Below are 26,879 nucleotides of genomic sequence, written 5' to 3'. Positions count from 1 at the left end.
CTAGATAATGTTAGAGACAAGATAATGAGGTACGTTGACCTTGGTCTTACCTGGTATAGAGATGAATGGTTTATTATGTTCTCTACTTATTTTATAAATTTAATTAAATAAACCTTCCTTCCCTTATGTATCTCTAAACAGAATTAATAAGTGTTTAATTTTGCTTCATGTTCTATTTGGTACAGTTTTCTTTCTACAAAAGTTTATTTAATTTATTAAGATATGCAAAAGTACCTCAATTTTCATGCTGTGGATGGAGCATAGGACATTGTTATTGTAGAAAAAAGAATAGTGACATTTTGAGTTTGAGGTATTCACTGTAATATTGCTATTAATAACTTTTGTACTAAGATCTGTTTTTGTACTAAGATCTGGCTTAAGACTGCTTATGTTTGAGGCACAGATTTCTAGGTGTTTCTTTTTTTTAAAGAGGTCCATTAGCCCCACAAATTAGAATTCAATAACAAAGTGAAACATGATATATGGGCTACACCTATACAGACAAACTGATCATCCTTTGTTTTGCTTGAGGGTCAAGTTTGTCTGATTAATGTCTTTGCATATACATTAAGTTCCAAACTGAGCTAAAAGTACTTTTAACAGAGAAGCCCAGGCAGGAATGAAGTAGAAGTTTATGCAAGGCTCAACATCTGACCTTCCATAAGGATATGGAAGCAGTGTGCACAAGTGTCCTCTAGCTCTGGGCCACAGGGCATTTTTCTACTGTGGATCAGAAAGAGAAGGCCATCCCTGAGACCCCCTCCTTTCTTCCCCGTTTTCTTCTGTGGGTAGCGACAAAACAAGTCAACAGACACCACCAGGTAGTTTCTCCTGGACAGCTTGCTAGCAGTACTCTAACTTCCACAACTGATATCTGTTTTCCAGCATATATATCACATGGTATGCAAATGAACTAATCTTCAGAGCATTCCTATGCTGTAGGTAAATGTTGCTCTTCAATAAAAAAAACCCAAACAATGAGCCATCTTGTCAAAAGACAGGAGACAGGCAGCAACAGGAAGGCTTTTGAAATTGCCTGGTGGCTGGGCTGAGAATTCAGGAATTCTTTTCATTCCTGGTCATCTTGCTCTTTGATGTAGCCTAGAAAATGAAATGAGCTATTAAAATCTGGGTACATTTCCCCATTAAATTAGAAACATTTACAACCCCAGCATTGCACATAAAACATAGATAGCACTTCTCATGACAAAACTGTAACCAGACTTTGTTTCTTTTTCATTTTGGATAGTGTGACCTGTAGTCTCTCTTTCTCTATTTCGCTTGTGGTTTACTGCATTATATAATTGTTACATCCACTTAAAGGTCAGTCAAAGTAAAATTATATTTTGTTGGAGGTGAGATGTAAACAAATGTTTGATCTTGTCCTGCCGTTTTTCTTAAGCCTTCTGCAGGGCTGAGTTACAACATGCCCCTATGCATTAAAGGAGATATATTTTAGAACCCAGATTGTATTGTTCATAAATTCTTCAAGGTATCTGCAAACCTAGGTCAAGAACTATCATGTCTCAGGAACTGCCTAAATAACTGCCTAAAAAGGCAGTTATTGTACACTCATTGAGTTCTTTACAGTAGAACTGTGTTCAAGAGCAACCGGACACATATGAATATTTATTTACAATGTCAGTTTTCACCACTACTTCCACATGCTATCTTGAAAGTAATCACCTAACCAAAGACAGCAAGGAATTCTTACAAATCTTATTGCTCTATATCGTCAATCTAAACACCAAATATAAATTACTGAATACTGTTTTATAAGAACTTAAGCATTTTTACTTTAAACAGATGCTGTAGATATAGATGTAGTTTTTTTGCATTTACATAGGGCTGGTGTTATTAAGAATATCCACATGAGAGAAGGTTACAAAGACGATCCTTGTAAGAAGGTGAATCAGATGGCATATATTGTAATATAGGGTACGTTTTGCTGTAGCTGATTGACACGTTTAGAAAAGCTGATACTTTGATGAGAAGATCAACTGTACAATATTCTCCGAGAATCTTCTCCAGAGTCTCAATGCAAACTAACATAAGGATGCAACGTATGTATCAAGAGAAATAAACACACACTAAATCAGTCATTCATTTTCCTCAAACTAAGCTCTGAAAGCATATGTAACAAAACACTAGGAAAAGGCAGAAATACCAACTTTACAGAAACAGTCACATTTCAGACAAAGAAAAGCTTTTATATGAAGTCGTATCGACAGTCCCTGACATAAAATATAGATAGTTCCAGCTATAACACTCTATAACTGAGAAGGTAGCATTCCTAGGAGACAATAACTCAATTTAAAAAATCCTGCAGTTCAACAAGTATTTAGTATTTGTAACTAAAAATGCATATCCATTGGCTAATATGTAGGAAATATGTTTGATGATTTTATTCAGGTACATGATCAGGGCTTAGAATAAAGAGCGTCATATAAAATTGCAAAGGACTAATGTTGAGCTCATATACTGAGTCAATAATTTATCTTATTTTTAATAACTTGATCTACCTATACTATGCCTGTTTTTCTTCTGAGGAGAACTCAAATGTTCTATTTGTTTATTCTCTGTTCTTGAAATAGTCTGGGAGAAACTGAACGGCATTGTTCTACTTCTACCCCTTGCTATATGCTGGAGGTCAGGGATGTCTGTTTTGCACAGGGCACCTTTACTTTACTCCTCCTCACCTCCCTACAATGTCCAGAAGAGGTGGTAAGCTGCTTTTGGTCACATGAACCTTACTATGTTCAATGGGAATAGGGAACTGGTTGTGGTCAGATGTGGGCAGCAAGTTGCCATTTAGAAAAGAGTTCCCAACTAATGGATAAAGTATTTTTAAGCATGCTGGAATGGTTCCACAGCCAAGTTGTTATAAATGAATAGGCCTTTTTTTATAAGCCTTGATCTCTTCCCTCCTTCCTCCCCTTCTCCCTCCCTCCACCTCTTTGTGAGGATGAGTCAATATCCTTCTAATTGAGTGTCCTTTCTGGACTTTTTTCCCAGGTTTTAGGCTTTAAGAAAGTTCAAATCCTTAAACTCATAGCCCAAGTGACCAGAAACCATTTTTTTCTTTAACAGATTTACTGTTTCAAGAGGTTATTCATTTCAGAAGGCTCAATATTATTATTATGGAGTTTTTTGCTGCACACAGAAAATGTAAAAAGAACTCAGTTGTGCTTCAGTGAAATGGCATTATCATCCCAAGAATGAACAAGCTGATTTCTTATGTCCTTAACAAGAAGCCAGTCAACTTCTAAATAGTGTTGTGGGATTGTTCTGAAACTGTGGCCCAGTATGCTTTCAGAGATAACTACCCTACTATCTCAATGGTAGCTCTGATTTTGTCATCACATCCTTTCTCACTGCCTGAGGAAAGCAAAAGTGGGTAAAGCCATCTCTGTCAATAATACCACGGATGAGATGGGCCAAACTTGAATGCTGATGGTTTGGTAAGACTAAAAATCTGATAATGGAGCCTTCTAATGGAGACTTCTAAGAAGGTCTTGGTGAAGATCATTGACAGGTATGTTTACTGATTTTGAAAATTCTTTGAGAATTTTAACAAGTTGAGAGTTTTAACAAATAATTTCTGCATGGAATTCACTGGTACCTGCCTTCCCAGGATCCCAGGCGAATACAACCTTCCTGAGAATCAAATACTGCCATTCCTATTTCATAGACAATAAAAAGTAGGCAGGCAAAGATTAAGTGCTTTGCTTGTAGAAATAGTGAAAGTTTGTGGTAGATTTTAGAAGAGAGTTGAGGTTTCCTGTGTTTAAAAAAAAAAATTCATCTAGGGCTCAGAATTTATATGCACTGAGACCATGTTCAGTTTAAGGTTTCAGTGCTTTTTAGAGAACCAAAATGAAATCCCTCATAATATTAGAGTGAAGTTTTTTACATTTCTTTGTGAAGAACAGAATGTAATGATTGAACTGGATAAGCCATTTATGTGTAGGGATAGTCTCTTATATGGACCAAGTCTGATGTCTAGGATAAAGAATCAGATTTGCTCTTTGCAAATTAACATAAGATCTCACTGTGTGTAGATGTGAAGAAATTATTCCACACTTTTATTAATGAATTTTTGTACCTATCCCTGAAATACATGATATTGCCTGCTCTCTAAGACAGGCTGCTCTAGGAAAATCTACAGAATGATTCAACATGGCAGTTCCTCAGGTCTACCCTCTCACTATGTGAGACTGTGTGTGTAATGGGAATTGTAGAGCATCTCTGAGCAAAGAGAAGTGAAAATCAGTGCCCCTCTGCAATGTTGTGTTCCTTGGTCTTCCTTCCTCCTTCTCCCCCTTCTGAAATTACCTAGGGAGAAGAAACTAGACTTTGAAATCTGTAGCAAACCTAGCAACTGTAAATAAAAGTACTCTTTTGCTGTTCAGTAGTGTCCATCTCTTACCTTTTCCAGAATGCTATTAAAAAACACTGTAAATATATTCACCAGTTCAGATTTCCTTCCTGTTACCTCTGTGAATCATTACTAGTGGATATGAAATGAGAACATCAGAAAACTGAAGACAGAAAACTGTTGGGGTAAATGAGGCCTTCTATTCTTTTTCTCAGCAATGGTCAGTGAAAAGGACAAACATGATATATTTCTTCTCTGACTAACAGTCAAGGAAGTACTAGTTTGCCAGTGGAAGCAAAGTTATTTTCTTGTGTAGTCTGCTTGGACAGACCCTCCAAACCTGCCCAACTCTTCAGCATCTTCCTTCCAATTTCCTTCCTCATTTCCATTAAATGAAAAGGTTGAATTTTATACAGTTTTAGACCAATGCATATGAGTTTAGAGGAAGAGAAAAAAAGAGAGCGATGATCAGAAATATCACTAGGCATGTACAAATTGGTTTCCGCAGTTCTGGAAGTCATCAGATTACAGACTAATGTTCTTGGGTTTAAAAAAAAAAAAACAAGTTCTCCAAATTCTCAACTTGAACTTCCTCTTCAAGCTCCTGGGAGGGTTTTCCACCAGAACCTCCCTTCTAATTCTGTAATGGCCTTTCCCTAAGGTGTCACTCCTTACTTCATCTATATTGTTCTAGGTATAAATGAAATAGGCTTGTTCCCACAAGACTGGAGAATTGTAACCACTCTGGACCTGATTCCAACATGTGCTAACAGGCCAGTTTCATAGATGATAATTGTTAACCTTTTACAGTAGCAATATGAAAATGAGTCATAAATCCTAACTCAAATCACCTATGTTCATACTACAGTCTCAGCCCTCAGTTTCCATGCAGGTTATTTGTCCTTAGCCCTGCTCTTAGGGAGAGGAACACATTCCTTCTGAATTCTATATAAATTTTACTTATGCCTGCCCTTCATGGAACATGAGCAGAGGCCCTCAACTGCTTTCAAACCTTCATTTACCCAGAAAAATCTGTCTTTTTAATGCTGTTTGTTGAATGTGCTTCTCTTACTGGCTGATGGGAGAAACAGTCATGTGGCTGGAATATTCCAGCAATAAATAGCTCTTGTGATTATTGAATACCTTGGATCCATTTCAGCATTTAATCACCCTCAAAAGCCATAAATTGCTTCATATACTCCTTTACTATGAACATTGTCTCTTAATCAAACTGGACTAATAAGTTTAAAAAACAATACCCACTTATATGTGATTTTTGGTAGGTTATGAGAATAATGAGCCAGATGTACAGGAGATGTAAAGATCAATATAAGTTGCAAGTCCATGACTTAGAGCTTATACAAGCTGAGAAGAGCAGAAATTTGTGACATTAGCAGAGAAAGCATCCAGCAGGTTCATGATCATTTACAGTCACTATGAAAATGTTTACATTATTTCTAGTCCTTAGCAGTGTCAAAGACAAGCTTAGACCTGTTGACAGGAGTAGGTTTCGGTACGGGCTGATACTTGGTACTGCCTATATTTTTAGTTGGGAAGGTCTTTGTATCCTAACTCAGAGTTAAAAGTTTGCTTCAGAAACTCTTCTTGTATTGACTTTATAGTGTTGTGAAAGAGATTGCTTAAAAGGTAATTGACATTATTGTCACTTCTGAAGTTTAAATTTATGTATCAATTACTATTATATGTTATTTATCCATACTTAAAGCAAATAGTCCAAATATTTGCTTTTATTTTTTATTCTATTCAGGTGCTGTAAGCTTTCTTGGTGACAGCTGTCCATAAAAGTCTACTGTACACACACCTTACCACGGTTTATTAAGTGCATTAGAAATTAAAGTTTTTAACTGCTTCTACTACATGGGCTATCACCCAGTGCGACACAGGCAAACCTCATCTATGCACAGCAGCATGGAGTGTGTGTTTGTGTTTTGAACATAAAGTTGTAACGAAAATATTTTATGGCAGGATCTTCTCAGTCCCAGCTCAAGATCTTCAGATCTGTGACCTATGGTGCAGGCTCTGTTATGCTAAATATAACACTGACATGATTTGGTAGTGTGTGTACTCACAACTGGAAATTAAAAATCTAGGTTTTGCTAGGGGATTGTAGGTATAGCCTGTGTTTTGCAAAGATAAGTGAGTTATCATAAGCTGAACGAGTGTAAATGTTCTCATTTTGCACAGAGTATAGCATAGGTGACAATAGTACAACTTTTCCAGTTTTAGTAGAGGCACATCCCCTGTAACTGATCTAGTCATATGATCAATCTCCCAAATTGCACATGCCATGTAGAAAACTGATTCTTTACCAACAGTGATATTTTACGAGATTGGCTGTGGATTCATAAACAGGCAGAATATTTTAAAAGGTAACCAAAATCAAAAGACAGAAAGACTTAAGTAGAAAGAATCTAGTAATAAATTAATGAAACTAAACATTCTTTATACATTAAAAAATAAGCTTTAGTATTGATTAAGGCAGTGAGAAGTACAATTCCATCCCATTACTACCATATTATTGTCACTTCAACCTGAACTTGCAATTTTCACAAGTTTCAGCATTTATCTTTGAAACTGTCACCTGTCACGCTTAATGAAATTAAGTGACAATTGTATTTCTTTTATTACATTAGTATAATTAGAGTTTTTAGAAATGCACTTCAGGGTTAAAATAAATCATAGAACTTCATTAATTATTGCATGATAAGAAGTCCATCTTGCTGCTTTTTTTAATAAAGTATTTTAGGTTTGTGTTACTGTTACTTTGTCTCCGTTAATAAATATTGATTAGGATTAAATACTTTATAACATATCTTTTTCCATTCATGAGTTCTAGCATCCACCTTCACAAATGAGGATAAATGTATAATCTCATGGTCTAGTGTAGCATATCCTTTACGCATGCACACTGTAAGTGTAGTTAACTACGGGTGTCTAGACAGATACTTAGACAGACATTAATGGATACGTATAGAAATCTGTTGTCTATTTCTTAAACCCTTACTTTGTTTTACCAAAGTCCCAAATTGTATATTTTCCCTGCGAAGTGTAGAGCAAATTAATGTAATAGTTTACAGATTGTTGTATCCATGTGCCAAGATTCCTATTTTGTTTGCATCATTGTGAGGCCTAAGTCACTCAATTGCTCCCAATTTCACATTTGAGAAAACGAGATAAAATATCTCCTGCTTTATTTTAAAAAGCAATAATACAACTGAAAGTATTTTAAAACTAATAGTCAGTATGGTGACTATGCAGTCCTTGAAATGATATTGGTAATTTCCTCTTGTGTCTTTCTAGTTATTTCAGCAACTCTATAGGATGACGAAGGGAACTGAGCAAAAGCCAAGTGGTCCTTAGCTTTTCTTTCTCTTCCTCAGGAAAATCCCTATCCTAGCAACATAGTCATAGAATTAGATCAAACCTAGACCCAAGATTTGTATTAATTTCATTTAGCAAAGTACGAAACTGAGGCAGATGACTATTTTTCCTTCATTCCTTGTTTTAGACAAATAAGGTGTCTTTTTCCATTTTTACTTGCATGGGTTGAAAGAAAGCTCATCTATCACTGTAGACAAACAGTAATTTTTTGATCCAAATGAAGTTTTGCAATCATGTTATTTTGTAACATTATTTTTTAATTTTAGTTCTGTTCAATGTAGAGAATTGTATGTTCCTGGTTGGCAAAAGCCCCCATTATTTTAGGCAAGTATACAAACAAACAAAATCATGATAGTTAAAAATACTAGTAGAACTGACTGAGGTTTATTTTCATGTTAGTTTTTCCTGTGACTTGCATTATACATGAACTATCTGAATGAGCACTTAAATGATAAGACCTTAGTCCAGTCATTTATATGGACACCAAAATGAAAAGCTAGGAGGATATATTCAGGCATTGAAAGAAAATATTGATTATGAGATAGAACAAAGAGAGGGAAAAAACAATCTCATGAAATACTTTACTTCAACAAAACTATAATTCCCAGAATTACTGTGATACTGGTTATTTTATTTTTTTTTTCAGTTGTAAATGTATGAGTGAGAAATAACTGTGTAAGATGGCACAGTTGTGAGTGAGAAGCATGAGAAAATAAACTCTGGTTCTATGTATAGCAATGACTTTTTATCAAAGATTTGTCAAAGGTTGTGCATTCAGTATTATGGACTCATAATATGCAAATGCATTCAGCTGTTAATACACATTCACAGAATACATGTTAGTGATTCCAAAGGAGCTGTTACAATATGTGCTCTGAATATGTATTAGGAATAATACACAATATGTAAGTAAGAGTATAGTAAGTAAGTATATTATGAAAATATAAGATAAAATGCACAATGTTTTTAATACTCATTCATAGTGTACTCTCCAACAGCTCAAAAGGAGCAACTGTACTCCGTATTATGCATTCATATTAAAGATGCACAAAATTAACCAAATTTTTATAGAACTCAGGATGCATTACCATGATTTCACACAGCAATATATCACAGTCTTCTGTTCCACTGCATTATTAACCAATTTGTAAAACATGCTTGGTTTAATATTTTTAATTTTAAAATTTTGGGGAAAATTTGACTAGGTATTCTTTTCACATGGAAATATTTCTGGTTTTTTGTAGAATTCTAGATATGGTATTTTTCTAAACGTCATTTGATATTGGTGATTAGTTTGATACTGCTGAGAAAAGGTAATGTAAATTTCATGAATAGTCACAATTGTAAGGAATGTGCATAAAATACTAATGTAGAATAATGCCAGCTTCAGATACTTCTCTGTTTGCAGAAGCAAAAGGAGCCTTGTTCACCTGAAAAACATCAGAAATATTTGGCTTAATTTTTTTTTGTATGCTATAAATACAGCTCTAGGATTGTTAGAACTTAATGTTTCAGGTATATTCATTACCTGATTATAAATTTACTAAGTGTCTATATAGCTCACATGACAATATTCTGTGTTCAGCTAGCTTTTTAATCAATATTCCCTTAAAATTCCTGCCCCATTAGCTCAAAAGATGCTGTTTTCCATTGTTTGCTTTTGCTGAGATGATCTTTAATGTGAAGGCAAGTTCCAAATAATCTTGAGTGCATTAAAAAAACAGTACTGAGTTTGAAATATTTTTTTTTTGCTGAATTTTAAGTTTCTTCTGAAATCCCAAATAAGCTCTTTATTAATGAAGGAACAACATTAACTGCGAACTGAAAAGCTGAATAACTGAAGGAATATATGCAAATAAATTAACTGTTGCAATCCAGTACATTTAGTTGTAATTGAATACTGAATACTTCTTCTTGACTTATTTGTAGGAAGGTAATGAATTACTAGTTGACATTTTGTTGTGATGAAACGTCATTTTGTGCACCTGAATATATGATCTGTTATTTTTCATGGGGTCTATTACCTGCTTGAGTGAGCTACTTGCTTGAGCTTGCTAAGTAATAGTTGAAACTACCATAAGCCATGTCATATGATGTGTTTCGCCCTAAGCAGGACAAAGCTTGTCGAGCTGAATTCATCTTCATGCAAATCCTAGGCCTTCACTGGAGTTACATCAGAAATAATTAATCTCAGAGATTTGTTTTACTTAATCATTTATCAATTTTAATGAAATCTTTACCACCTGTTTGAGACATTTTACAGAAACAAAATATTTATTATACTATTATACTTACTATAAACAGAAAAATAAAATGGAGAAAAATCCCTTTTCCTATTTTAAATTCATGTTTACACTGAGTTTAACTCACAAATGACTGCTTGAGTCAGCACAAAGCAGTCATTAAGCTTCATAGTCCCTTTCTCCCCACTATGGAGTCCATCCTGTGGTAGAAAAACATCAAACCTGGAAAAGTACCATTTATGGCAGAAAACCCTCTTGCTTCCAGGTCAATGTATAGCATTACTGGAACAAGTTGCTTCTCCAAAAGAAAATGTATTTCTTTATTCTGTTTCTGGTTACGGAAGGATTTAAATCAGCATGTCTCTAATTTCATTTCAGATATTCAACTATTTATTTGCATGTATGTTTGTGCACTTTGGAGGTGGATTTTTCTTTGGTCTAGAAGAGGTTGATTGCCCTATTAGGACCAGCTGGTATCTAAGACTGTCAATCCCACAGCACTTTATGCTTTATGAAGTACAAATCCTCATCTACAACACAGCTGCAACTAACTCTGCTCTGGTACCTGAGAAATTACATGGCTTTAAACAGGATGTTTTGCAGAAGGGTAGTATACAAGCTAGGCCACCAACATCAGGCACTAAAGGTACTCCAAAGCAGGCATTTTTTTTTTTTTTTACTGTGCTTTTATGCATATATGGCACATATTTCTGCTTTTGATCTAAATAAAAAAAAAAAAGAAAAAAATTTCTAAGCTTCACTTGTATATTTTTATTCACTTTTTATTTTATAATATAATTTGGTTTTAACCCCAAGTTTTTTTATTTAGCCCTTTTAACTAAAGCAGTCTTCCCATTTCAGAATTTCTGCACTATAAAATATTTAGGACAGAGATCCTGCCATGATCCTAATACAGCAGTGAAGTTTAGAACAATATAGATATGTTAAAAATGCATATTGCGAAGTTGAAAATCATATTCTCAGATATAGCAGAAGGCTAATTTAAATTCACAGGTACTAAGGTACAAGTAATCAATCACAAAAAGATTCAATAACATTATTGTCCATTTTTCAAAACTATTTAAGTAATCCAGGGTGTTAAGACAGATAGAAAATATTTTCAGCTTCCTCTGTTCCTGCTGACAGAAGGAAATCAGCTTCAGTTAAACAGTAGCCTTAGGGAGAAAAGAGTAATGTCAGGATAGGGAGAAAATCTGGGTACCTAGACCTGCATAGATCCCTAATTAATAGCTATTGATCATATTTTTTATTGGAAGACTTATGCACAAATTTTCCAGAGCATTGTTGAGATGAGTATCTCTGCTCTCCACAACTTCCTCCAAAACAAACTATCTGATATTCAAAAAGCACAAAGACTAGAAGCTTGCCTTGGAAAATTCAAGCTAGAAATATAGCTCCAGATTTTAATAATGTGAGTAAATAACCTTTGCATCAGTTAATTTTGTGATGTTGTGGCTTACTTTAAACAAAAAACTTTTGTCTTTCTAAAACACTTCCTTTTGTTCAGTGACAAGTCTATCTTGACTGGAGGTAATATCAATTGTATGGCTTACGTAGGAACTCAGGCTAGCAAATGGTGATAAACAACTTCCTCCTGAAGACTTATGATTATATTCTACATTTTGTGCACTTTTAATGGAAATGTGTTTTAATTTTTTTTTATAGAGAAAAAAATTGGAGGTTCTTTTGTTGTTGGTGGTGGAACGGTTTTATTGTGAGGTGTTTGTTTTTTGGTTTTGTGGTTTTTTGGGAAATTTTTACGTGCCTACAAACTTTTATTTTTTCCATTTAAAAGCCTTTTGAGTTTCTCTTGACATCCATCCCAAAATCTGCCATTACTTGCCTGTAAGAACTGAATTTTATGGTCTAGTAATGGAAGACTATATTGGAATACTTATGTGCAACAGCCTACAATTTAGTTGCTATAGTAAGATGCAGTATATCTCATATTTGTAGGCAACTTGAAAGGCTGCTGGTGTTAATACCTCAACTGCCCACTTTCTGAGAATTTCCAACATTTTAGAATGATATATATTATACAGGAAATTAATACAACAATTATTTTAGATTAGCTGAGTGTTTGTTAGAAGTATGTTGTACTGTTAGGAAGTTTTTATGCAATGAGCTTTGCCCATCTGTGATACCTCATTAACAGTGACTGCATCTGGACCCATCTTTTTAGCATTATCACAGTCTCTGGTATGTAATATATTATGTATTGCACAATATTTTTAATGTGCTATTTCAGTGAATTGTGCTTTTTGTGTATTGAATTCTCTTATCTTTTCTTAATCTGATTTTGTTTAGGATTATCTCCCACTATATCAGATGCAATGTCTGCTGGAGATCCTGTTAATTCATCTAGTTGCTGTAAATTCTACAACTGAACCTTGGGAGGATGAGCTCATCCGATGGTCTTTTAAAAGAAGATAAACTGAAAGTCATGGAGTTTACCATATGGTTTCATAGATAAGGTTAAAAAAAAACCCAAACACCAATCCGGCACAGTATCAGACCTTCATAGGCATTTATTATCCAATGAAATATTTTGAAGGCAGGGTGTGGCTGGCTAAATTATTGCTCCTCCCACTGCTCTCTGCTATGTTTCCAGTTTCAGAGGGAAAAACACAAGCTTGTATGTTGAGAGTGAGTCATAACCTCTCTTCTGCTACTGACTCACTTGGGAGTTTGAGGTAAGTCATTCTACCTTATGTCTCAATCGCTCTGCCCTCAGGACAGCAAGGAGAGGACTATGGAAAGTTATGCAATGTTTTCATAGATGAGAAGTGTAGATACTGAAACCAATATTATTATTATTCCACAGTACAATAATAACTTTGTGTGCCCCCAAATGGATTTTTTTACACAGCTTATTTCCTACAAAAAACATTCCTTTTTTTCCCCATTTTGTTATATAAAAATTTGAAGAAAGACTTAGGTTACTGAAATGTTTTAAAATTACAGTATTTCTTAGAGAAAAGTGTATGCGCCTTTGGTCACACCGTTCTCTTTTGCACCAACAATATCAATAATAATGCTATACAATGGTGCAAAATTACTGATGATTTCTGAAGTCTGAGTTGACCCTGAAGGGTGTGGAGTTAAACACAGAACTGGCTCCTAGTCAGGTATTTACACGCTGTTGTGGCTGTTTTGCAAACATGGCAGTGAAATGCTAAACTTTAAAAAGTGAACTTTAAATACCTGAGCATATTCCTTAGCATATGTGATATCAGAATAACTATCCATCAATTCTAATCTCGTATGTTAGAATGCAGCTAGTCTATATCTTGGTTGTCTTCCTGCTTCTGTTTCCCAAAAAAAGTATCTATCTAAATATCTCACTGTAATGAAACATATCAGTAAAGTACACTTACTAAACCATAACAAAACATCTGCTTGTAGATTTGAAGGAAAATACATTTTTAACATGGACACACTTTGATAGGGCAAGGTGACATACTGTGACAAGCAAGGCAAAGCATGTAGGCTGGGGACACCAGCACACACATGAGCAATAATTGCAGTACTCCATGGTGTGGGCAAGAACGGAGAATGCGGCTGATGATCGCATCAGTCTGTGCCATGGGAAAGAAATGTATTTCCTATATGGAGAAAGTCCAGGTAACACTACTTGGCTGATGACAGCACAGGAAGCAGTTTGCACTCTAGGGTTTTACTTTTGAAAGCTGTTTGTTGTATTCCTCGTGTTTGAATACTTCTGTGTGCCCGCTGTGGAGTCCTTTTTATGGATATATGTGCATGTTACAAGTTCGGGACAGGGGCAGGTGAGGGGTGGAAGGGCAGGCGGGGGCCTGCGGCGCTCCACGTGCCGCTGCCTGCGCCGAGGCGCAACTGGTTGCGGGCGATGACAGCGCCGCGGCCAAGCCGGGAGCAGCGCTCCGCCGTGCGCCGTGCCCCGCACCGCTGCCAGCGCCGCACTGCCACCCCTGCCGGGCCGGGAAACCCTCCCTTTCACATTATCCTGGGTTTTTTCCCTTCTCGCCTATTTCTGCCTCACGGGTTTCGGTCTCCTGGGGGAATTTCCATGGCTGGCGGCCCGGCTGAGGGCAGCGAGGCGCCCCGCGGCCGGCCGGCCCCCCAGACCCGGCCCCGCGCAGCCCAGCCCAGCCCGCGGGCCCGTCGCTGGCGGGCGGCAAGACCTGCAGAACCGCCGCCCGCCGGAGTGGGATGTTTCATTATCCGGAAATGATGGAGAAGGAGTGACTGTGGCGGCGAGGGGACAGCGGGTGTGAGTGTCAGGCTGTGCGCGCCACTGCCCGCGGGAAGGCCCGCGGGTGCAGGGCGGGAGAGCCGGCGGCTGCCGGGGCGGGCGGCGTGGCGGCGGCAGAGCGGGGAGACAGCGCCAAGGCTCCCGCGGCCGGGGCGCGGGGGAGGGCCGTGCGGCGGCGGAGCGGGAGGAAATGCGGAGGTAGGGCGCGCCGCGCTGCCGGCCCGCTCCGCCGCGCAGGACGGGCCCCCCCGGGCACCCCCGCGGCCGCCCTGCTCCGGCTCCGGGCCCGCGGCCGCCCCCGCCCTGGCCGCCGCCCCCCGGCCCCACGGGCGCTCGCCGCAGGGGGCGGGGGGCGCGTCCGCCGCCGCGCCGCGAAGTTGCCGCCGCTCCCTTGCTCCCCCTCCGCAGTGCCTCGCCCCGAGCCGTGAGTTTTCTGCATAAAATACGTTAACGAGCCTTTTCATTTGCTTGTTCCTTCAGGGTCGCGTGTTAGTTTTGTTGGAGAGGAGTGCAGGCTCTCTGTTACTCGACGCGAGAGCTGGCAGATGTCCCAAGTGAGAGAACCTCTTCCTCCGGGGCCTGGCGGGCCAGAGCAAGCTCCGACTGAAAACAGCTCTTTGATCTCTCTCCCTCGAGGTAAGTTGCTTTAAAGTTTCTCTGTAATTGTTGCGCCTTTTATTTGAATGATACATTTACTGATTTGTTTTGTGAGTTTTAACCCCTCTTTTCTTTCCCCTTACCCTGCCATCCCCTCTTTAGTGTATCTCTGTAGCACTTTCACTTCACCTTTTTATTGTTTTAACCAGAAATTCCCATATATATGTATATTAAAAAGAAAAAGGTTCAGTGATCTCAGCACCGGTTTTCAGTACTTGAAAAACTGCAGTCGTTCAGAGGCAGATGCTGCTCCTTAAAAATCGCTTTCCTGTTTCTCAGTTCTGTGTTTGTGTTTAGAAGGTCTTGGCTCTTTCCTGTAAAGCTCTCCTTCCAGGTCTTGAAGTAAATTAAGGAAGGTTGATCCAACAGCAGGATTGTTGTTCAGGTTGGAGGTCACTTTGCTGTTTTTTTGTTAGATTACTCTGTGACGCTGTAGCTCAAGTCAGTTTCTGAGAATAAAACCTGTTTCATTTCATCTGTTCAAAAGATTGTTTAAAACTACATTCATCTTAAAGAGAAATTCTTTAAGTTATGTCTTATTTGCATTTACACAAAATATATTGGTACTCTGATCACTTTCATGTAGGGAAGTTTGACAAGGCGTATTGCAGGTTATCCTCAAAACTGGAAGTAGGTTTGCTTCTCAAGTCCTGGTCTGTTAAGATGAGGAAATATTTTTTTTTTTATTTATTTGTTTACAGCTACAACCTTGTTTTCCAGAATTCTACAGGAGTTTAAAAAGTCTCCAAAGAACAGACAAATAAGCTTGTTCAGGAACTGTAACTTTCTTCTTAACTGGTTAACTGGAGCAGAGCCTGGTGACACAGTTGTGCAACTGTGGATTAAAGATGCAGTCGTGCTTTTGTAACTTGGAAAATCAATAGCTATGTGAAATCAAAGCTGGAGACTCCTTTGAGAAACCAGAAAGTATCCGTAGCTAAGTAAAAAATGTTTTGGCAGGGAGACATGGCAAGTTGGCTTATACTTATCTTATTGTTGGTTGTTGTTTTTTTTTGTCCTAGAGAATGACTCATAACTTCTAAACAGTAAAATATAGATACAGAAGATCAAGCATGCAGAACTGAACTGTTAGAATCATATTTTTGCCAGAACCATCAGTACCTGTTTATTTTCAGTGTGTTGTTCTTATCTGTCCTGTGATCAAGTGGTGACACTGGTTAAATTCTGCATATAGGCCATACATCAAAGTCACTCAAGTAACTCAAGTAAGTCAGTGTGCTAACAAGCATGGAAAATGCTCTCATTCTCACAGTGCCACTTTAAACTGAATTTTTACTATGAACTAAAATCTTGTGTAAGATTTTCAATTCATGCTCTTCTGGTTTTTTTTTTAATGAAAAGTAAGTAAACAAATACTGATCTGTCTTCACTGACAAGTTATGTGCAAAAAATCCGAATGACACAGTTACAGCTGACAGCTTTCTTAGGGGTCAGTAAGGTATAAACAAGTGTAATGATTCAGGTTTGCTCACTGGCCACACCTTTTAAGGCACATGCTCAATTTTAAAGAATATGTACAATTCAAGGCTGTTTTTTAAACAGAATTCAGCGTTCAAATGCATAATTTTTATTCTAATGAACTTAGATTTAAGAATAACTGTGGGTGTTTGTTGCTTTTTTCTAGCTTAAGTCTGTTGGGGAAATGGGGGTGGAAAGAGGAAGAGGTGAGTTCATAACATTTCCAGTCTATATTCCAGCATTTCTGTTGTCAGCTTTGCAGTGTGTGGTTACAGGGTAAGGTAGTTCAGATATTCCAGGGCTGAAGATCTAAGACTAAGTCTAAGACTTTCAACAACCCCCATCCTTTTATTCTACCCCCAGGACATCTGATATTATGCTTTCCGTAGAATTTGGCAATAATTTTAAAAGCTGTGATTGAAATTCCTATTATTTCTGGAAATGACTCCATATATTCACAGTGAAATACCTGAAATCTATGTCCACCTATAATTAAAGATTCCTTTATCATAAAAAGATGGCTCATGTTGTATGAATATTAAAGTATTAAGGGCATTCTAGTGGGAAGGAGTTTTTGATTTGTAACACCATGCTTTAATGCACTTTCTATATTTGTTTAAGTGGTATAGACCCCTCATATCCTGAGAACAAAATTCTCTTCTTTTCTGTAGTTCTGTAAGGTATTGTCAAGAAATCCAGATATTCAACGTGTTCCTTTTGCTTGCTATCATATGCATTCCGATGCTGAAGATTAATTGTATTTTTCCAGGAAAGGAAATGAAATTTCAATTGCATTTTGAATATTCAAAAATAGCTATCCCACAACCTAATTAAAAATCGGACAAAAGTAGTCAAGCTTAGGCAGATTACGGGTATGTTCATCAGGTTGCGGACATTGTGAAAACTGTGGGTTTGAGACATAGTTTGGCCTGCTGCATAGGTGTGGCATGCTCTGGATTTCACAGTTGAAAAGAATTTTTGTGTGTTACTTTAACCAACGTGGTGTCTCAATGTCTCCCTCATCACTGTTCTTCCTTGTTAGTTCATTTTTTAATTAATGTATAAGTATTAGTGAGAATATGGGACTTTGCCCCTCCACAGTTAGTGTGCTGTGAGAGAGAACAAATGGAATCAGTGTCTCTTTTTTTGGCAATGAGAAAACTCAACTTCAGTCTTTAAACTGTTATCTGTGTCAGTGGAGTCTTCTGTTCTAAGATACACACTGCAGGATAAAACATTTAACCTAATTTCTGCAAACATGTTAATTGTTACCCCATCCTTCCAAAAGTATAGCTCTACTCATGCCCCCTTGTTCAAGCTCCTGGTCATACCCTCTCTCTTCTCCTGTAGCCCATTGCCCTTGGAACCAAATTATGACTGCTTCTACCTGTGCAATGTAGTCAGCAAATAGTGCCATATCTATGCTCAGACCACTGCAATTTGGCTGTGATCAGGTATTTTCTCAACTGGTGCGTACCAAAATAATGGTACCGAGGAGGGAATGTGACACTCTGCTCTAAGGAAAATGTTGGGTGTGTTAGAGGTTATGGTGTGATTATTGCCTGGGCTGTGGGTAGACTTTCTAAATTAAATCCTCTGCACTTGAATAAACCATGGAATATAAGAGTGAAATTCAGTGGACATGGAACTGCATGTAGAGAATCAGGCCACATTTTAGAAAATGTAAGACTGTCATCTACTAAGCATTTGGAATGCTTTTACCTTTTTATATTGGTTACTAACTGTAACCTAGAATAACAAATGAATAATATTTAGCTTTCTCAATTGAGAAAGAAAATAAAACCAATAATAATAGTAATAATAAACAACTTAATATTAAATTGAGACTGATAATTGTACTTCAACTATAATAACTATCATCTTTAGGTGATGGAAATACACTAGAATTTTTTATTTTAATGGGATGGGGGAGGAGGATGGACAGATTCAGTAGAAATATTAAGGGTCAAGTTCTATAAGTGACTTTTCTCTCTGGTGCAGATCATCTTGTGGTTGCTGGATAGCAGTGCAGTTCCAAGTCGGTATCTGAAGAAACCATATTCACCAACTAATACTTCCATGAGAAAAAAGTAAAAAGTACCCATCTTCAAGAATGTGATTCAAATTTCTTCATGTTTTTTGTGCTTAACTGTTTTCATGATGGGGAGCACTAAAAGAACCTGCTGGCTAGATGATATTGGGTGACAAAAGACTTAATGCAGGGAAAATTTGGATGTTCTTGAGGCAACAATGATTACTATCACCATAATTATTCCACTTTACCAGCAGTGTCTCAGTGTTATGAGTAATAGATTTTTATTTTAACCGTTAACCAGTGTACTCAGATTGCTCAAACTTACCAAATACCTCCTCTGTATTTGTGTTCCCACTTGCAGTCTGACAAGAGTTGAGATTTTCTGCTAATTTGTTTCATTGCTGTGTGCCAGTACTGAGGCATTTATTGAATATTACTGACTAAAATATCTAAAACTTTGATAAATAGACGTCTGACTCTAGTTTTTCATAAAAATATACTTCTGCTTTCGGTTTCACATGCATACCGTTCCAGTAAAGTGATTCATGCCCACATGGGTGTGATAGACTTTTATTTCATAGAGTTGACTGTAAAGGTCTCGCATCAAATTTGAAATACTTTTTTTTCCATCTCATAGGCTAATTTTATATCACAGTAATTCTTCTTAAATTCAACTCCAGACTCTCAGAAATTAGATTTTTCTTTGCTTTAAACTTTTTTTTCCCTCTAATAAGTGACATCCAGCACTGACTGTGTTATCCTAGTATTTTTATTTGGATCAGCAATGCAGTTTTGGAGTAAATCTGCTGTTTGCCTCCACTTTGGTTTACACTGCAGACTGATTCTAGGGAGTGACCTGGACTGAATTCCTTTTGCACAAAATAATGTGAAAGATGCACTGTAGTAAAGTGCCTAATACACTCTAGCTACTCATATGTCTTGAGTTTTTGAGATTAATTCTGAGAGCTAGTCCAAAGTAGAAATGACCTGGAACATGTATAATATGGAATGTGTCCTTAAGGTTGTGTCCTTTCACTGTACTGGTCCAGTTTTACTTGCCCATGCAGTTTCTAATACAGCCATAGCTGCCAAGTATTGTTTAGCCCTTCTGGGAAACTGGTTCTATATGCATGTAAAGCTTTGTTGGGTGAATGACATACATTTGTAACTGACAGAATAACTAGTGTGTTTATTTCTAAAAAAAAGTTTTCACCTATGTGTTTAATCTCTTTAATGTTTCTAATGATGCAGAGTACCTATTTGCATATTGCTATTAAATTTTAAGTTATCATGACTGACTCAAATTTGTTCTAGGCTGTCAAAGTTGTAGTGCATTTGTAGTTGTTCCATAGCATGCACCTGGAAAATTCTGTGTAAGAGTTTTCCAAGAAGCTCAGTTAAATTGCTCTAAGTTTTTCAGTGGCATTTTTGAGGCCATTGAATTTGCAATGAGACATTGAAGTGAAAACCATTGAAATGAAATTAATCCAAATAAAGTAGTTTTTTGTTTTGGTTTGGTTTTAGTTTTAAAACAATCAAACATCTAATTGGAGGCTTCCAACTCCATAATTTATGATTTATCAATATTAATTAGATGTAATAACCAGTCCTTAATGAAATGACATTGTTTTGGGCAAATCATGAACTGGAATAGGCATGCTGTTGCAAGAACTGTTGAGCTTAAAAGTTTTAGTCACTTCATGAAGTAGATGGTAAGTGTAACTGTTAATGGTTACATTGTAAAACCTGTTATTATCATGGTTCCTTTGTGTTATTGTTGCAAACAGTGGAATTTTCAGTAGGAAATAGCATCCTCAGTGGTTCCTTGCCAGTAAGGATATTAATGAACAAAGGAAGTGTTAAAAATTTGTCACGTTTTACAACCCCTCCCAACAACTGTAGACTTGAGACAGAGAATTGATTGTTATATTTCCTTTTGGAAACATTCTTTGACTTTTTTATTCCTCAGAGATCTACTTTTGTGTTTTTGTTTTGTGGGGGGGGTAGGTTTGTTGTTTGGTTTGGGGTTTTTTTCCTTCTGTAATTTCACTTTCCTTTGAAGGACAAAGTTTCATTTGGGATGGTTTGAGCTTTGCATATGTAGTTTTAAATCTGCATCTGCTTGTTCTAGGGTAACTCAAGGCTTCTGAAGGTTCATATTTACATCCCAACAACTGGGTCAAATGTAGGTGCTTAAATAAGCTTTGTCCTGTGCTTCCATCTTTCCTCTGCCCCTAAATAATGTAACTGTTGGACTGTTAGTGACTCTGCATTTTTGAAGGTCACAATGACTCCACTGTGCCAGTCTGTTTTGCTTATTCCTCTCTCCTTGAGGAGAATGATGCACCCAGGTTTCCAGAAGCCTTTCCCAGAAGTTGCTTTTGCTTTACTTGTTATTTGATGCAGTCCACCACATTGCTGATGAACAGAAAAGTAATGTGTCATAGCAGCAAAGCCTTCTGTTGTTGTGGCAACAGCATTTTAAATTCATTTTATATACCAACTCATAAATTTTATAGGCAAACTAAACCTGTTTCTCAAGTCCAATTTGTCATTTTACTAGTCATGCACTCTTATGGTTCACATGCCTCTAAAAGGCAGTATGTAGGCTTATGTGTCATCTAGTGAACAGAATTCATCTGTCAATCACACTCTGAGGACATGCAATCCACTTGTTTCCATGTGTATGTTACATAGTTACTGATGCATTAAGATATGATACCATGTTTGAACACAGACCCATTTCTGAATAAAGAGGTATTGTGGGGCATGTGGGGGCAGTTGAAGTGTGAAGGTACAAATGGACAAGCACAGAGAGAAGTTGGTTATTTGTCAAAGACTTGAGCTCTTTGAGGCATCTTGTGAATCCATTACCTATCTTTTATGTATTTTCTGTCAGCTTTGTGTATTAACTTGACCTCTACTCAATATGCTCTATGTTATAGCAAAAGATAGAACAAATGTAGCTCTGGAAAGAGATACTTCTGAGCAACTTTCAAAGGCATAGAAGGCAGATTTGGAATGAATCTGGGGAGATTTCCTTATATATTGTTTTTGTTTAATTCAACCTAAGTCTTTCTTGACAGTTCTGACTATTTGTTAAACTTTCTTCTTGATAGGGCTTTTGTAATAGTCTTATTGTTGATCCAGACTGCTGACATCATTTTGTTGGTGGAATCTTGTAGAATGTATTTGTGATGTTGCAAAGAAGTCTGTATAACCAGGGGCATAGCCTCCAAACTAAAACAGAAGTTAACAATCAATATTGCAATAGTCTCAAAGGTGAAAACAAGTTTTGATTCTATGAAATACATGTATTGCTGTGTAATTTAAAAATAAATATAACAAGATTAAGGTAAAAAGAATGCATGTACTATACAAGTGATTTATATATACTTCAGTAATTCCAAATTAAAAAAAAAATCCAGTAATTACCTTTATTCACTTATTTAATGAAGCACTAATTTTGAGATGTGATTAAAATTTTAATTTTTTTCCACTAAGCATCTTACCAGTGGTCTGTGTCATAGATTTGATTTGGCTGTTAAACATCTCGATTCTATACTTTGCCAGCGTGTCATATCTCTTATTTATTTAAACCTTAAACTTGCATTAATCTCTCTGCACAAGTAGAGTTTTTGCCTATGCTTACCTTCAGGATAAATCACAGGGTGTTCTGTGTGGGTGTCACTCCCTGGGGCTTTTGACAAGAAGCTCTTCAGCCCCAGCACTGCTGTTAGTTTAGGGAAGTACACAGCCACTCAGGTTGCTGGTTTGGGACTGAACTGTGGTAGGTAAGAAGTCTATGTTGCTTTTGTGACATGGCCTAGAGTAACTTACTGCAGTTTTAAAGAGAGATTGGATTTATACTTCAGCACTGCCAGACTCAGAGCATAATGAGTCTTTTCTTTCCATTATTTAAACTGCAAAGAAGAGCATCTCTCTTCTTCTTGGCTCTCAGTTTTGGAGTGGAAGGGTGTACTAAAGAAAGCAGAAGCTAAAACACTAGGAAGTCTTACACAAAAAATCTTTAAGGGTAAGCTTGATTGAAACAGAAAAGTGTTATAAATTTACTTGAAGATGCAGTAGAAAAACATCATACTTGTCTATAGCCAGATCCAGTCATTAGTATTGTCAGGTATAGGCTTCCACAAGCATGGCACATCAAAGAAGAGTAAGGTCTTTGTGTTGATTCTTCATAAACTACTATTGTCATTATTCTTATGCACCTAACATAAACATAATGGCATCAACAAAAGACAGACTCAGGCATGTTCTTGAGGCTGTCTTCATGTGTGATTGGTTGTAGTGGGTGTGTTGTAGTTCCACCTCTAGTTCCACCTCTAAACATCAGCTGTTTATTATAAGGGAATAATCAAATTCCTTTGTACTAAAACTGAGACATGGTACGCATTTAAGGAAAAGCAACGGAATCAAGACAATAGAGTGTGTCTATTTTCAGTGTTCTGATGCATCAGAAGTGATGTATGAAAAAAAAGCTCAGATAAAGAGAGCTTAAGGTCTCTTTCTGTTTCTAAAGCAGCATTGTACTAAGTTTGTCTGCGATGGAGTTAATTTTCTTCCTAGCAACCCCTGTAGGGCTGTGTTTGGGATCAGTGACTCCAACAAGGGTGATAGGACACCAGTTATTTGGCTGTCACTGAGTAGTACTTGCACAGCGTCAAGATTTTCTCTTTTCCACTTTTCCCCCAAAGTGACTGTGCTGGGAGTGGGCATGGGGTTGGGAGGGGACACAACCCAGACAGCTGGCTCAGGTTGATGAAAAGGCTACTATGTGCCATATAATGCCATACTCAGCAATAAAAACTGAGGGGAGGAGGTTTTAGAGGAGGTAGCCATTGCTTAGAGACTAGCTTTGGTCTGTTTGTGGGAGATGGTGAGTGATTGCCTTTGCTTCACCTGTTTAATTTTTTCTTCCTCTTTTCTTCACTTATTAAACTGTATCTTGACCCACAAGTTCCTTCTCTTGGGCTCCTTCTGTTCTCTCCCCTAGTCCTGCTGGGGACTGGGGAAGGAAGGATTGGCTGTGTGGTCCTTAGCTGTTGCCCAGGGTGAGCCCACCTCTCCATAGAGCAGGATCTGCTAGGATGAGGTGCTCCAGTGCAAGTTGATGAGGGGCAATTCTGGAGTACAAAATAAGATACCAAATACATGTTTAATGGTGTAGGTTTCTGTTACGCACTTTCATGGGGAAGTCTTCATGTGAATTCAATAGATCAAAAAAAGACATATTCAATGCTAATTGTTGTAAATCTTCTATAGCTTTTTAATAGTGCCTCTTACTTCTTTCTTGTTAACTGCTAATATAATTTACATGGTTTTAACCGGCCACTTACCATATCCAGCTAGAATAATTAAAGTTCACATGAAAAATACAGATACAACCTAGATAGTAAAAAAAAAAAGGGAGAAAAAATACTAAACTGAAAATAAGCAGAGGGATGAAAACTAAATTCAAATGAATAATGATGACAGATTGTATTCCACACTCCTTTTCAGATTTCTTAGATAAAATTGTAATCTAGAACACTGAGGACCCCATAATATTAACATTGTTGTTTCCTTAGTTGTTGATTGTTTACTACACGATACAATAGGGCTCTGCAAAGTTGCATCCTATACAAGAGAATTGTATACAATAATTCTGCAATTCTGTACTAGCACTGCTGGGTGCATATTGTAATTTTTGTGTACATAGTGCAGTAAAGTAATTTAGGAGCAAAATCTCCTAAAAGAGCTCTTTTAAGCTTAGTGTTTTTGGAAAGCAGAGTACTTTTAAACCAGCTCTTTCCAGGACACTACTTACTTTTTATTCAGTCTACTTCAGTGCACTTTTCAAACACTTTTGAAACACATTTGCACCTAGTACGTAACTGCACAAGCAAAATCATCATAATTCAATGCAGTCGCATTTGTATTTGATAGATAGGAGGTGGAAATAATTTGTATCTGATGGGTGTCAAGGGGGTTGAAAAACTCTATGCTTTTTGTTTTTTGTTTTTTGTTAATAGGACTAGGATGAGTATCTCAGTGAGATTAAGTCCTCAGGGCAAGGGCAAAACTCATTGAAGTCAAGCAATATCTTCCCAATAATTTCAAAAACTACACAAATCCCAGTGAAACAGTTCCTCTCAGGATGGGTGTGAGGAAATATTGATAAGCTGTTGAAGAAATGGCGGTTGAGGGAGGGCCGAGAGAGAAGTACCATGGAGGTAGCTGCATCACACATTTCATGGGTGGAAATGGATAGAAGGGGGAGCAGCAGTGCTTGAAGGCATGTTAGTATACATACAAGATGGCATATATTATTTTGAGTGATGTCCAGTGCCTCAGTTTAATAAGGTGGATAACAAAGGCAGAAAGTTAGAATTTAAAATCAAACTGCTGTGGGTTACATGAAGAAACTAACCTTTACTATGTCACAGTAGCAATAAATGGTTTTTCTGTGTCTCAGGACTGGAATAGTTGCTTTACTACAGGATATGATATCATTATATTGTGAGAAGGGGTTTATAAACATGTTCTTGTTTGAAACAAATAAATAGAGCTCACAGACTTTTCAACAGTTGCTCATTTAGATTTACTGTAAATATTAAATGTTGTAATTATGCTCAAAAAAAAAATGAGACTGAAAACATTTAATGTTTTACAGGTCCCATGAGGAAGTGATATAAGCTGATAATCTGTTGCTGTGAATAATGAACAAAGTAATTCCAGATTTGAAAATGTTTCTTTGAATGCCAGCAGGAATAATCTGTGGAAATCAAGAACAAAAAGTTCTGTGTGCATGAATTTGATTATTAAAACATTAATGACAGTGAAGATGAAAACTGTCACTTGCCTTGGTTTGAGGAAAGGCTGGTCTGCATGTGTTAACTGGCAAAATCGTCAAAACAACAGAATCTGTTATATTGTAAAAGAAGCTTAAGAATCCCTCAAATAATCTTACTGTGGAAATTTCCCTGAATCTTGTGTATACTTGGAGAGAAGAAATACTTTTTCTTTTAATGATAGGCTAGATATTGACTTTATTCATCAGTGGCTTTTAAAAAGCTTTTTTTTTCTAATGAAAAATAGATACTTGTGCTATAATAATTTTTTTAATTTCTGCATTAGTCAGTTTTGAAGTTTCAAGTATATTTGTCTTTGTTTAATTTATTATTATTATTTATTAATTCATTTACAATTGTTTAATTGTAAATAACAGAGAACAGAATTTTGTGAAAATTTTATAGTTTTTATGTGCTAGAGCCATATGTATGTGGGCAAAAAATAATGGGGGTTTTTTGTGTGACAAAACTATTCGAATTTTTATATGAAAATTTTGTGGAAGGTAACTAAAAATAAAATAACCCTCAACCGTAACTTGTTACAAAAACTGCTGAGTATTATTTGCAGGATTATATACAATATGACTAAAAGACTTTCTTAAACAGAAATTATTTTGATGTAGACCAGAAAACAAATTGAAAATCAGGTTTATTAGAAATTCATTCTAAGGAAACAAAATTAGATGCTAAGTTATATTTTATGCTCTCTTCATTTTCAAAAATAAGTTTTGCTCACATAGAGAAAAAATATAGAAACTAATATCTTAAAATTTCTTCTAACTTAGAAAAAACTGACCAAGAGAATACTGTGGCAGGAGATAAAGACATAAACCAGCCTTCCAGTAACCAAAGTATACAAGCAGAGATACAAGAGCAGTCCATCTGGGGAAATCGCACTGATGGTGACCTCATCACAAGTAAGTATTTCCAGAACAAATTGCTGCCTTTTAGGCTTGCTTTCGCAGTGTAATGGGATACTGCTTGTTGACTCTGTTAAATGTGTGTCAAATGCAATCGGGTTGCAACTGTAATGCACATCTACTGAATTTATTTCCCAGATTGACTCCTGTCAGCATGCATAAGCAATGAGTACAAAGAAAGGTGTGATTCGGGTGGTGCAGTATAGTATAGACCTCTGTAGCATCTACATTTTAAAGCCTTAGTGTTATATTCTTCCCTTATCATTAATAGTATAATTAGCAAGCACATGAGTTGCAGTGTGCAGCTGTGCTAGGTGTCATCACCCTCGATTTCCCAGACTTATATTTAAGTGGCAGAGTATGATGAAAGCAGTTGTTTGCAGATGCGCTGAGTACTGGTCAGGTGAAGGTTTTTTAAGAGTTTTGAATCCTAAAGTAGTTATTTCTTTCAAAACTAGAAGACTGCTGTAAGATGAGATTTTAGACTTATACCATAGAACTGTGGAGGTTTTTAATTAGTTCTTACAGATTCATATTCCTAGTGTATGTCTTGAATGCTTTAAAACATAAAAAGGTATGCAATGTTATTCCCATTTTCCTGTCTTGAATTGAAGATCATATGCTGTCCAAATTCTCATCCACAATTGCACCCTCCTAAG

General features: G+C 36.9%; 1 protein-coding gene across 3 annotated transcripts in view; it reads left to right on the top strand.

The window, feature by feature from the left end:
- The first annotated feature begins 12,664 nt into the window (after positions 1–12,664).
- MDFIC (MyoD family inhibitor domain containing) overlaps positions 12,665–26,879 on the top strand; it is a 53,335-nt gene continuing 39,120 nt past the window's right edge. The window contains exons 1-3 of one of the 3 annotated variants that reach the window (XM_050324800.1): positions 12,665–12,737; positions 14,759–14,914; positions 26,086–26,217. In XM_050324800.1, coding sequence (XP_050180757.1) covers positions 14,824–14,914; positions 26,086–26,217 — 223 coding nt within the window. In that variant the 5' untranslated portion in view covers positions 12,665–12,737; positions 14,759–14,823. Of the gene's footprint in view, positions 12,738–14,231; positions 14,297–14,758; positions 14,915–16,580; positions 16,621–26,085; positions 26,218–26,879 lie in introns of those variants that run through there. The other 2 variants (XM_050324799.1, XM_050324801.1) reach the window with 2 other exon arrangements.

This window comes from Myiozetetes cayanensis, unplaced genomic scaffold (assembly GCF_022539395.1).
Source record: "Myiozetetes cayanensis isolate MyiCay16 unplaced genomic scaffold, myiCay2020 scf3, whole genome shotgun sequence".
Taxonomy (NCBI): domain Eukaryota; kingdom Metazoa; phylum Chordata; class Aves; order Passeriformes; family Tyrannidae; genus Myiozetetes; species Myiozetetes cayanensis.
Note: the sequence above shows the minus strand (reverse complement) of the source record. Positions and strands in the feature narration are given on the sequence as shown.